Source organism: Mustela erminea, chromosome 6 (genome assembly GCF_009829155.1).
Source record: "Mustela erminea isolate mMusErm1 chromosome 6, mMusErm1.Pri, whole genome shotgun sequence".
NCBI classification, from domain to species: Eukaryota; Metazoa; Chordata; class Mammalia; order Carnivora; family Mustelidae; genus Mustela; species Mustela erminea.
The window spans coordinates 6,890,643-6,904,286 of NC_045619.1; the positions used below are offsets into that span (position 1 = coordinate 6,890,643).

Sequence of the window (13,644 nt, forward strand, 5' to 3'; positions counted from 1 at the left end):
CAGTGAGCGTCTGGGTCCCAGCAGAAGACAACCGGAGCAATCAGAAGTAAGCCTACAGGGCTTAGACTCTACCACTCCCATAGCCCAGTGTCATGACCTGAGGTTTCTTCCTAGCTTCACCACTCTTTGATTCTCCCTTCCCAGGGATGCTTTAGAAGTCTCTATACGGTGACAGATGAAACAAGCATCTGCGATTTCCTCAGTGGCAATGGAACAACCAAATCCGAATGACTAGTGCCTAGTAAGTACAAAATAAATGTATGATAAAAGAAAAAGTGAACAACTAAACTCAAGGCCTCTAAAAACCTGCTCTTCCCTATGCTTCTTCAACCTCAACTCCTGTGACATACCCTCCATGCTCCAAAACATCACCCGACCACTCAATGTCCTTAAATCACAGTAAGAACTTGCATGCTGCTGTGCTGGCCTGGCAGGACCCTTCCCCAACACTGTCACTTGTCAAATCCTTTGCAATATATGACATCTTTCTGCCCCCCGCCCACCAGGTACTCTGCCTCACCTTTACTGCCACACTGTTAGGACAGGTCCTACTGGTTTGTTGTGTCTGATTCTCTCCCTGGCCTATGGGGCAGGCTCTAGGTCCAGTTCTTCCCTGTATCCCGTTGCTCAAATAAAGAGCTCTCCTGTTAGATGGAACACTGGTTCAGGGTAGTTTTCTCTCTTGTTCTGAGAGTTAGCTCAGTTAACTGGGAAGAACATTACACAGGGAGTCAAAATTTGGGTTTTAATTTCAACTTTTGTGACCTATGGGAAATCTACCTAAACCTATCTCTTTGTTTAAAAAGAAAAAAGTACCATAAATATCTCTATCAGAAGATCTGCTTTTTTTTGAGAGAGAGAGAATGGCTTCTGTCCAGAACCCTGATTCAACGGGTCAGCAAATATTTTTAAGTACCTACTCTGTGTGAGAAACTATCCTTGAATGCTTCATCGCAAAGAAAATTCAGTATCTTCACTCCATCCATTGCTACTCTTCCTGGCACCCATCCTGGCCTTCCTCCTCTATAACTGAAGCTTTATTTTTAGCCCATTCCTTCTCTTTTCCTCCTCTTCCAAGGAAGAATTTGAGAACTCAGGGATGGAAGACAAAGACTGAAGTCTGAGCGGGGAGCGTGTGCATGCATATGTGACTATGGACAGAAGCACGTACCTAAGGAAGTGAGGTCTACAACGTGAAGGTGTCATTTTCACCACACTAATAAAGTCAGCCCAATAAAAAACTCAATAAACCATGTTTGTTGGTGATTAAGAACATCAAAGGAATCCCCACTCTTCCCTAACGGGCTGTCATTCTTCCTGGACTAGGGAAGGGCAAAGTTGGTGAGTTGGCATTGAAAGCAGTGGTTTTAAACTAAATGTCTCCCATGCTGCAGTCAGTTGGGCACCTGCCACTAATAATCACTCACTGAATACAAGTGTCAAAGGGGGGCGCCTGGGTGGCTCAGGTGTTAAGCATCTGCCTTTGGCTCAGGACATGATCCCAGGGTCCCGGGATGGGACCGCATCGGGCTCCCCGCATCGAGGCCCACATCAGGCTCCCTGCATCAAGCCCCGCATCAGGCTCCCCACATCAAGCCCCGCATCGGGCTCCCTGCTTGAGCCCCACATCAGGCTCCCTGTTCGAGCCCCACATCAGGCTCCCTGTTCAAGCCCCACGCTGGGCTCCCTGCTCAGCAGGAAGCCTGCGTCTCCCTCTCCCCTACTTGTGTTCCCTCTCTCACTGTCTCTCTCTCGGTCAAATAAATAAAAATAAATAAATAAATAAATAAAATCTAAAAAAAAAAGTCAAATGGGGCAGATGATTTTCTTTTTTAAATAAATAACAAATTCTAGCCGTTACCTCTATAATAAAACTATGTCACTCTCATTAACTTATTTTCCAACATGCTTTCTTGAGTGGATGAAGAAAAGATGGAGCTAAAGGTAGTGTATTAGAAATTGCAGATGAGGGGCGCCTGGGGGGCTCAGTGGGTTAAGGCCTCTGCCTTCCGCTCGGGTTAGTCCTGGGATCGAGCCCCACATCGGGCTCTCTGCTCAGCAGGGAGCCTCCTTCCTCCTCTCTCTCTGCCTGCCTCTCTGACTACTTGTGATCTCTGTCAAGTGAATAAATAAAATCTTTTAAAAAAGAAATTGCAGATGATAGGCAGCTAGATGACTTATCTGATATACCTGATAGGAATTATAGGAATGTCTTAATTCGTTAAAAAAAAAAAAGCGCTGGAATTTCTGACAACTTGGGATTACTTAGGGTTTGCCCAAGGGAGTGTGTTGCACATATAATGTTATCTTGTGAGTCATGGCAAAAAAAAAAAAAAAAAAAAAATGCACAGCCCTCTATAATCAACCATCTCCATTAACATGCCCCAGGGGGCTCCTCTGACATTAAGCCCTTGTTTAATGTCGAGAAGACAGGGAGGTGAGAGGGAATGGTGACTGGGGTCAGTATTTCACAGTTCTATCTCGTGAGAAGTACAGAGGGCCAGATCTCTCAGTGAACAAACTTCCATTAGACTTAGAAAAGAGTATGGATTCATAGAAAACAGGCATCTGCCTGCCAGTTCACATGGAAACGTCGATAAATCCAGAGGCAGACACAAACATCAGCAGTTGCCTCCTGACCCCAGTAATCCAGCTCCCAGAGAGAGAGAAAGAGCCCACCACTCAGCAAGTGGTCACCTACTAGCAAAATGAGCAGGATGCTGGGGCTGCTTCTGAGCATGCGGAACAGGGCTGTTAAGCTGGCAGGAAGCGGGGACTGTCCAGCAGAGGGGACATCATCCAGCTCCTCATAGCTGCTCTCTTCCCAGGAGAACCAAAGTTCCAGGACACGGTGCCCAAACCTACTCATCAGCTCTGGATACGACAGGAAGAATCTGAGCAGGAGGGGGTGGTGGGTATAAACCAGGTGCAGGTCTGGGATGTCCTCTAAAAATTTTCTGATGGCACTGACCACAGACTGGAGACAAAGAAAAAAAAAGAAAGAAAGAAAGAAGAGAAAGGGACTAAATAAATCTTGCAGAGGACCCAAGACAACCCAACAAACATAGCCAAGACGTAACAGGGAAAAATGTGCTTGGCATTTCAGTACTCCAGGAGAAAGAAAACTCATTGTGCTCACCCTGTAACAGTGGTTCTCAAATTAGAGTGATTTTGTTCCCCAGGAGATTTTTGGAAATGTTTACATTTTTTATTTTCTTGATTTAGGGAGTGCTACTGGCATCTAGTGGGAGAGAACAGGGATGCCGCTAAATATCTCACAATGCACAGGACGGCCTCCAACAGAAAACAATTATGTTGTACAAAATGTTAATAGCGCCAGGGTTGAAAAACCCAGCTCTATAATGATACTTACTATGCAGTGTTGTAATTACCAGTGTAGGTGTCTACCTCCCACACTAGACTTGAGCTGCTTGAGGAAACTGACGCAGATTAACCCGTGCCCCTGGCATAGGACCTGGCACAGAGGGGGCAAAGGGCATGTGTGTTGAATCATATATTAACCCTCAAAAGCCTACCTCCTCCCGTTGTACATATAGCAAAGTTTAATCCTTAATATGCAATTCTAAGAGTTTTATACTTCATAGTTTGGGCTGTTTCATTTAGGTCTTTGATCCATTTTGAATTAATTTTGTCTATATTATGAGATAAGGGTCCAACTTCACACTTCTGCATGTGGACATCCAATTGTTCTAGCACTGTTTGTGAAAAAGACTATTCTTTCTTCCACTAAATTGCCTTGGCATCCTTATAAAAAATATGTGGGTTTCTTTTTGGACTGTCAAGTCTATTCCATTGATCTTGATGACTATCTTTATGTCAGAAACACAGTCTTGTTTATTCTGGTTTTTAAAAAAGGAATATAAAACTCTTGACTATTTACCAGTATTCACAATAAAGTACAATATATAGTTGGATAACATTCTGATTACTACAAAGTTATTGTTTTTCCTGGCTTCTGCAGAACCAGTAACCCAAATACTGAGAAGACTGAGCCTACATGCAAGGAATGAGCTGCGGTAAAGAAACAACATGCAGGTCAAGAATTTAGATTTCAGAATTCTATTCACTCATTTATTCCAGAAGATCCTAAACTGCCAACATCTTTAACCATCTGATTATGATTATGTTTCCATGAATGAGGTCTAGACATTCCTTGAATCATGACCTTTTATCCAATACAGCACAGAGATTTCAACTTCTTGAAAAGGAATGGTTCCCTAGAAGGAAACTTTAAATGTCCATTTAACTAAGTTTTGTTTACCTAATTAAAATACACCAGCACTTATCTAGTTTTCTCATTTGGGTGAGGAGTTTCCTTTCAGGGATGCCAGGGTGGCTCAGTTGGTTGGGCGGCTGCCTTCGGCTCGGGTCATGATCCCAGCATCCTGGGATCGAGTCCCAAATCGGGCTCCTTGCTCGGCGGGGAGCCTGCTTCTCCCTGTGCCTCTGCTACCACTCTGCCTGCCTGTGCGCGCGCTCTCTCTCTCTCTGACAAATAAATAAAATCTTAAAAAAAAATTTTCCTTTCAGAGGTTTTGTAAATAAACTTGCATTTCTCTAACTATAGATATGGATATGAATTCTGATATGGCTGCTTTTATATTGTCCAATTTAAATTGCTTCCGTTATATTTAAATTACCCAAATAATTATAAAATTTGAAAGGTTAAGGTTTCAGAAGAATTTTCAATCTAACTTTAAATGATTTATTTCTTAGAGTGCTGAAAATGATGGCATCCCAGAAACATGGGCTTACCCATGGTTATGAAATGCTGTTTTTGTTTTGGTAAATGTGAAAGAATGAATTGAAGGAAGGAAGGAAGGAAGAAAGAAAGCTAGTTGGCTGGGAGATAGAGAGGGAGGGAAGGAAACGATTTATCGATGTAATTTTATGTATACACACTGAAAACCCCCAAGTAAACAAAAAACCCAGAATGGTCCTTGGGCATACGGGATTTAAACACAAATTCTGATTGAGTAACAACTATGAAGACTTGCCCAATATTTTGAAAAGGTGTTCTTTTTTTTTTTTTTAAGATTTTATTTATTTATTTGACAGAGAGAGAGAGACGAGAGAGGGAACACAAGCAGGGGAAGTTGGAGAGGGAGGAGCAGGCTCCCAGTGGAACAGGGAGCCGTTGGGGCTCAATCCCAGGACCCTGGGATCACGACCTAGAGCTGAAGGCAGCTGACCAACAACTGAGCCACCCCGGGGTCTCTAGAAAAGATGTTCTTGAATGCAGGGGAATAATATACCATGGTCTCAAATATTATTTTCTGATGCAGGGAGCAACTACAGAAAGCTTATATTTGTTCAAAGTCACCAGTGCTAGTAGATGCAAAAGAACCCCAACTCCCTCCCCCAATACTTCAAAAAGAACCTATCAAACTGGTTTTTCATTAGAACGTTATTTCTTCACACTAATAAATAAAAAACCCAAGGCCCATATATACACACATGCATACATACATATACACACACATAAGTACATATATAAAAAAATATATAAAAAAGCAACACAACCTCTTAAAATTATTGAGCTTCATTTTCTGGACAAGAATGCCAAGTTAGTCTCTCTTCATAAAAAGCAATTACAATTTGAGAACACTTCATATTTGCCTCTTTTGCAAGCACCAAGTCTGCCTCATCTGAATCTCTACATTTCATGAGAACCATGAAGTCTGCACTGCTGTCTGTAGCACTGACTCTTCAGCCTGATCAAGACCTCTGGCAAAGCCTGATTTGCTGTTGTCGGATTCAATGACAGATAAAGATTTTTTTTTTGTACCATCTTTTTCTTAACCAGCTTCTTGAGATCTAAGAAATACTTCCATTAACTCAGAACAATCTAACTTTCCTTCAGGTTTCCAAGTACTGTCTATAAATTCCTTCCACTTCAGGAAATACTGCACCTTCCCATTCACTACACATTGGTCCAGTATTTTATCCACCACAAACTCTCAGGCTCTCCCTCTTCTAATTTTTCAGTCTTTTCATTCTGTTTCTTTCTCATTTTTTGTAATGTAGTCTTAGTGGAGGCCATTTTTTATTGTGGACTTGAAGAGCTATTTTTCACCACCTCAGAGCTGCTCTGGGTCCTGGGTCTCCAGCATCTCCCTTAATGCCTCTAGTTTGAAATGAAGGAGTGTGAACTCTTCAACTTTATTCTTCTTTTCAAGACTGTTTGGTTATTTTGGGTCCCTTGCATTTCCATATGAATTTTAGGAAGGAAGGAAAGAAGAAAAGGGCAACTGGGATTTTGATTGGAACTGTGTTGAATCTACAGATCAATTTGGGGACTATTGCCATTTGAACACTATTAAGTCTTTTCCCCCCAGTTTTATTGAAATATAGTTGCTATATAACATTGTGTAAGCTTAAAGTACACGATGTAATGATTTGATAAATGTAGATACTGTAAAATGATCACAAGGTTGGCTAACATCCATCACCTCACACAGTTACAAAGTCTTTTTCCTTGTGTTCGGAACTTTTAAGCTCTACTTTCCCAGCAATTTCCAAATACCCAAAAAAGAATCATCAGCTCTAGTCAGTATGCTGTATGTTGTATCCCTGAACTTTTTTTTAATCTTCTAACTGGCTATTAAGTCTTCTGATTCATGAAAACAGGATGTCTTTTTATTCGTTTAGGTCTTTAATTTCAATGATGTTTTATAATGTTCAGCAGTCAGAAGTATATTTCTTTTGTTAAATTTATTCCAATGTATTTTATTTCTTGATGCTATTATAAATGGAGTTGTTTTCCTAATTTCATTTTTGAGCATTATTGTTAAAGACTTAAGTCTACCTTTTGAGCTTCTCTCCAGTCTGTCTCCTAAATGACTCAGCTAAGGCACACTACACCTGACTTTCTTCCTTGAAGGGCTAGACTGGGAAACTGTCCATTTTGTATCTTAATTCTCTCCTCAATGAAGCCTCTCCTGATGTCATAATCAGATACAATCTCTTTCTCTGTGTGTTTTCATACCTCTCGAGCAGTCAGTCCTCCAGCTCCAGGACAGCATTCATTGCTATTATTACCTGCCTGTAGAGGACCTTTTTGCTTCTCCTGCCAAACTGTGCTGAGAGCAAGGAACATGTTTGATTCACCCCAACCCTGACAGGAGGCCAGATGGCATGTGACACATGTCAAGTGGTCAATTCATATTGGGGAATTATTATTTAATGGGTATAGAGTTTCAGTTTTACAAGATGAAAAGAGTTCTGGACATGACTAGTGGTGGTACTTGCCTAAAACTAATGGACTTAATGCCACTGAACTGTACACCAAAAATGGTTAAGATGATAAGTCTTATTTGGGTGTTTTACCACAACAAAAAATACTAAATGAATAATATATAAAAATAGAAAAACAGAATTGAGTTAAAAATCAAGCTGTGATTATAATTACCACTTGTATATTTATACATGATTTTTAAACATGCAAAACATGTTATATGTCATTTATGGATTCGTACCCTAGAGGGAAAGCCTAGAGTTTTATGGGCTCCTTCGAAGTTCCCACACCACCACTGGTAGATATGGAGAGAGGTCCTGAAATTCTATCTTACCACCAATATTTGTCCTGAAACTATCAGACTTTTCCTATCATGTCCTTTCCTCCTGTTTACATTAGTCACCTCAGGAAGCCCAGAACTTCCAGATCATCCCATTTGGCTCAAAACATGCCCTTTTCTATTCCCATTTCCTACTCATTCCCAGTTCCCAAAACCCTTCCACCGAGCCCTTCAGAACTCACTCAGTTATCAGCAAATTCCTTGTCCTGTGCCTCTTTGAATGTTCCCTTCACCTAGTTGCTTTGATCTTCTTCCAAAAACCTGTCTTCCCTACAATCTCTCAATCAAGGCTATATTTGCTCCCCTCTCGCTAGTTCCCAAAACATGGCCTCTAAGTTCTCTTTCTCCCTTCTAATCTCCTCCACTTGCCTCAGCCAGTCATGCCCGTGCATGGTCATGCCCCGAGGCTTTATCATTACCAAGAACTGCATGCTCCTCAATAATCCCAGTTCCAGCACGCCACTTTACCACCACCCCCTCTCTCTTTCCAGCTCACTCCCTCTCGTATTTCAGTACAACTCTTTGGCCCCCATCAGAACCAAAATCTTTGGAAACATCCTTTTATTCTCTCTTATTCTTACAACTCATATTGATCCACCAAGATTCTATTGGCTCCATTTCAAAATATATCTGAAGTTAATACTCTTCACCACCTCCTCTACTATCTCTTGTCCGTATTATTGCTGTAACTTCCTAACTGGCTTCTGCACTTCCACCCTGTACCCTTCTGGTCTATCGTCCTAGAAGCCAGAGTCATCTTTTTTAATTCAGCCATGAATCAAGCCATAATACACAATACACAATATTGTTGTATAAATACAACTATATGAGATCACTAAAGAAATAAATTTAAAGAGAAAAGAAAAGCATCAAAGGCTGAGCCCTGGGGCATGACAACACTTGGAGGTCAGGGAGATAAGAGAAAATCAGCAAAAGACACTGAGACAGAACCGCCAGAGAGGTAGGAGGAAATCAGGAGTACACAGCATTCTAGATGCCAAATAAAGGCAATGTTTCAAAGAAAACAGATGCTGTTGATAGGTCAAGTAAGATAATGACAAATATTGATTACTGGCTTTATGTATCTGTTACTGGTGACCTTGATAAGTGCATTTCCAGAGATGTGGTAAAGTTGAAAGCCTAACTGGGGTAGGTTCAAAAGCAAATGGAAGAGCAGGAAGTATATACAAGCTTAAAGCATCTTGTCATAGTAGAAAACCCAAACTCTGCCAAAGAGTACTAGGGTTGTGTCAAAAGCACTCAGGATCTACCCTGAATAGGCTTCCACTGATCAAAGATAGGACAATTGGAGCTTCAGAAGGGTAATGACTAGAGTGGATTGAAACACATCAAATATTTTTAAATCCATGAATTCATAATGACACTAAAAAAAAATCTCTTTGGTCCCTTTTGTAGAATGCTAGAAAATCAGTTCATTTCTTGTAAACTGTAATTAAAAGAACCAAACATTCAACCTATGTTTCCTATAAAATCTACCATTCAGAGTAACTGAGTAGTTGATAAAGGAAGTTTCCTTTCATGCAAGTATGCCAGTTAATAAACAAAGACTGAATGACAGAATTAAGGTGTTATTTTTTTGCAACCCTTAATGAATTAATAGTAGGCAATGATCACAAATGGCTTTAAATATCTCCAAAAAAGAGACAGTGGAATATTGTGTATCTAGGTCTAACTTACTTGAAAACTCATGCACTTCAACTACAACTTACTGCTTCCATTCAAATTAAACCAGGTCTGCTTACATCATGTTTGCCCCAACAGGAATTAAAAAAAATGGGGTGCCCTGCTGGCTCGGTTGGAGAAGCATGTGGCTCTTGATCTCAGGATCGCATTCGAGACACATGTTGGTGTAGAGATTGCTTAAATAAATTTTTAAAAACCCTTTAAAAAAAGGAGGCGAAACATTAGCCAGTGAAGAAAGAGTATCCTTAGGTTGAGGTCGAAGTGTCCATCTCTAAGGAGGAGAAGCGATCTTCAGTGAAAGAGGCGGAAGATTAGCGATCAATCAGATATAGTCCTTGATCCATAAGAATTTATAAAGAATCTGGAAAGAGAAAACTTGTATACATACAACAAAGCGATCCAAAATCAGCCTGATTAACAATGTTCTGGGTCCCAGAAACCCACTTTGTTTGGTAAACCGTTAACAGAAGGATCTACCTCACACTGCTCTCCTCCTTCTCAAACCAGAGGTGGTACTAAGATAAGTGTCTTGGGAGGTGATCAAGTCTAAATTGGAGTCCCGGCTCTCCCATCAATTAATTTGTGACCTAGAGAAAGTTACTTTAACCTAAGCCTTGATTTTATTACCTGTAAAAAGTGGAAATAATAATCCTTATCTCTCAGGACTGTTGAGAGAATTCACTAAATCTCAATGTGTCAGCCTCCTCCCACTCCCCATTCCATCAAGGTTCTCCCTCTCCCTCTCTTCCTCTCTATCTCTCTCTCTCTCTCCCCGCCACCTGCCTTCTCTCTCTATATCATCATGGTCTCTCAAGGAGCCTTGATGTATGGCGTGGAGCAGGAAGAGGAAGGGCCCTAAGTATTTTGTCCATACCTCATCTAGGGCACCGTCTTTGTCCTGGCAGATTGCAAGCAGATAGATGGAGGCTCTGAAGACCACCAGTGGGGGGCGCTCACCCTGGTCCTGCAGGGATAGGAGGAAGCTTTGCACAGCCACAAACAATTCTGCCTCTGAGACAAACCTGTCAACCAAGGAGAGTCTAAGTGAAAAAGACAGAGATGGCTATCCTGCCTTGTCACATCTTGTCTTACCACATCCTCCCTCTGCCTTCTGTCCTTCTGCCCCAACCTGTCAATGGCCTAATGACACCTTGCACAAAGAACATGCTACATATAGTTACAAAAATTAGACATACATGCATAGCACAAGATTCTATGCTTTGTACAAATCCCTGTCAGGGGCCGGAGATTCCTCACTCACAACTAGAAGATGAAGTGTCTGGGCGCCTAGGTGGCTCAGTGGGTTAAGCCTCTGCCTTCAACTCAGGTCATGATCTCAGAGTCCTGGGATCAAGTCCCACATCGGGTTCCCTGCTCAGCGGAGAACCTGCTTCCCCCGCTCTCTCTGCCTGCCTCTCTGCCTACTTGTGATTTCTCTCTCTGCATGTCAAATAAATAAATAAATAAAATCTTAAAAAAAAAAGAAGATGAAGCGTCTGCCAGCTAGAATAGCACTATTAAAGAGAAGGATGCTACTTCTGGGGTTTAGCAATCCATTTTTTGGCCAACAGTCCACTCCTCTTAATCATTAAACTGGTATGTTCAGTGGGTTAGTTTCTGGGGAAGGGATTCGTCTATGTTTGTACATGCAAGGGTAATAGGGGTGAGAAGGGGAATGACTTTTTTTAGTAAAATACAAAAGGCATATACCCTATTATATCTTTTCAATTTTCCACCATGGATATCTCTCATCTATCAGATTAAGTTCTTAAAAAAATTAAACATTTTAAATTGGGTAATACTAAACACAACATAAGGTACTAGAGCAGAAAAGGGACAGTAAATGAAAAATTAGTGAAATTCAACAAGAATGCCAAGACCATTCAATGGGGGAAAGGACAGGCTTTTCAAGAAATGGTCCTGGCGGGGAGCCTGGGTGGCTCAGTTGGCTAAGCAGCTGCCTTCAACTCGGATCATGATCCCAGGGTCCGGGATTGAGCCCCACATTGGACCCCCCGCTCAGTGGAGAGCCTGCTTCTCCCTCTCCCTCTGGCTGCTGCTCTGCCTACTTGTGCTCTCTCTATACATATATATCTGTCAAATAAATAAATAAAAATCTTTTTTTTTAAAAGATTTTATTTATTTATTTATTTGACAGAGAGAAATTACAAGTAGATGGGGAGGCAGGCAGAGAGAGACAGAGGGAAGCAGGCTCCCCGCTGAGCAGAGAGCCCGATGCGGGACTCGATCCCAGCACCCTGAGATCATGACCTGAGCCGAAGGCAGCAGCTTAACCCACTGAGCCACCCAGGTGCCCCAATAAATAAAAATCTTAAAAAAAAGAAATGGTCCTGGCAAAATTAGATATACAAAAGAATGACTGTGACTCCCTCACCTAACATGATCTAAAAGAATATAGACCCCAAATGGGTCCAGAGCTAAAACTATAAAACTCTTGAAAGAAAACATAAAGCAAAAACTTCACAACATCAGATTTGGTAATGATTTTTTTGGATATGACATGAAAGGCACAGATAATAACACGAAAAACAGACAAATTGACTGATGAAGGTTTTTAACTTCCATGTATCAAAAGATACTGTCAACAGAGTAAAAAGGCAACCCACAGAATGGGAGAAAATATTTACAAATCATGTATCTAATGAGAAATTAATATCCAGAGTAAATAGAAAACTCTTAAAACTCAATAACAACAATAAAACTTGCTGATTCAAAAATGGGCAAAGGATTTGAACAGACATTTCCCCACAGAAGACATACAGATGTCCAATAAGCACATGGGAAGATACTCAACATCACTAATCACTAGGGAAATGCAAATCAAAACTATGAGGTGATAACCTCACATCCATTAGGATGGCCACCATCAAAAAGCAGAAAATAAGAAGTTGATGAGAATGTGGAGGAATTGGAACCCTTGTGCATCATTCGTGGGAATGTGAAAAAGTACAGCTGCTGTGAAAAAGAGCATGGCATCTCCTCAAGAAATTACAACTATAACTGTCAGATGCTCCAACAATCTGGGTCCATACAAAGAAGAACTGAAAACAGGTTCTCAAACTGATATTTGTACACCCAAGTTCACAGCACCATTATTCACAAAAGCCAAAATGCAGAAGCAATCTGAGTGTTCACTGATGGACAAATCTGTAAGCAGAATGTGGTATATACATACAACGGAGCATTATTCAGCATAAAAAGGGAAGGAAATTCTGACATGCTATAGGAGAGATGAATCTTGAGGACACGCATTAAGTGAAATAAGCCAGTCACAGAAAGATATATACTGTGTGATTCTACTTACAGGAAGCACTTAGAGTAGTTAAAACCATTGGGACAGAAAGTAGCATAGTGCTTTCCAAGGGCTGGTAAGGGGAAATGGAGAGTTACTCAATAAGTACAGAATTTTACTTCTGCAAGAAGAAAAGAGTTCTGGAGATCAATGGTGGTGATGGTAGACCAACAATATTAATGCACTTAGTAACCCTGAACAGTACACTAAAAATGGCTAAGACATAAATTTTATGTTTGTGTATTTTACCACAATAAAAAATTGGGAAAAAATACTAATGTACCAGGTTGGTGTCTTAGTTTGATAAATGTACTGTAGTTATGTTAACAGTAGGAGAAAATTAGTGAAGAATTCTCTGTATTCTTTACAACTTTTGTATAAATCTATAACTACCCAAAGTAAAATGTTCATTTAAGAAATATAAATAAAATGGATGATAGGTATAATTTACACATTGTATAGCTACTAAAAGTATGAGGCAGACGTATTAATACATGAGCTAACATGAAGAGATCTCCAAGATCTATTGTTAGGTTAAAGGGCCAATTGAGGGGCCCCTGGGTGGCTCAGTGGGTTAAGCCTCTGCCTTTGGCTCAGGTCATGATCCCAGGATCCTGGGATCGAGCCCCCGCATCGGGCTCTCTGCTCAGCCTGCCTCCTCCTCTCTCTCTGCCTGCCTCTCTGCCTACTTGTGATCTCTGTCAAATAAATAAATAAAATCTTGGGGCACCTGGGTGGCTCAGTGGGCTAAAGCCTCTGCCTTCAGCTCGGGTCATGATCCCAGGGTCCTGGGATCAAGCCCCGCATCAGGCTCTCTGCTCAGCAGGGAGACTGCTTCCCTCTCTCTCTGCCTGCCTCTCTGCCTACTTGTGATCTCTGTCTGTCAAATAAATAAATAAAATCTTTTAAAATAAATAAGTAAATAAAATCTTTTTAAAAGAATAAATAAAGGGCCAATTGAAGACTTTATATAATATCTCATTCTGTATACTGGGAAAAAAGAAGCATATGTGTGTTTCTTGATGCATT

General features: G+C 40.9%; 1 protein-coding gene and 1 pseudogene across 13 annotated transcripts in view; both read right to left on the reverse strand.

The window, feature by feature from the left end:
* Positions 1 to 13,644, reverse strand: part of MEI1 (meiotic double-stranded break formation protein 1) — a 77,902-nt gene that overhangs the window by 27,002 nt on the left and 37,256 nt on the right. For 12 of the 13 annotated variants that reach the window (XR_004286588.1, XM_032346117.1, XM_032346116.1 and 9 more), the window contains 2 exons: positions 10,177 to 10,324; positions 2,702 to 2,977 (listed from right to left, as the gene is read on the reverse strand). Coding sequence is in view for 12 of the 13 variants with exons in the window: in XM_032346117.1 (XP_032202008.1) it covers positions 2,702 to 2,977; positions 10,177 to 10,324 (424 nt within the window). In the remaining variant the exon portion in view is untranslated. The remainder of the gene's footprint in view (positions 1 to 2,701; positions 2,978 to 10,176; positions 10,325 to 13,644) is intronic. The other variant, XM_032346115.1, reaches the window with a different exon arrangement.
* On the reverse strand, positions 5,554 to 6,034 carry LOC116592707 (annotated as a pseudogene).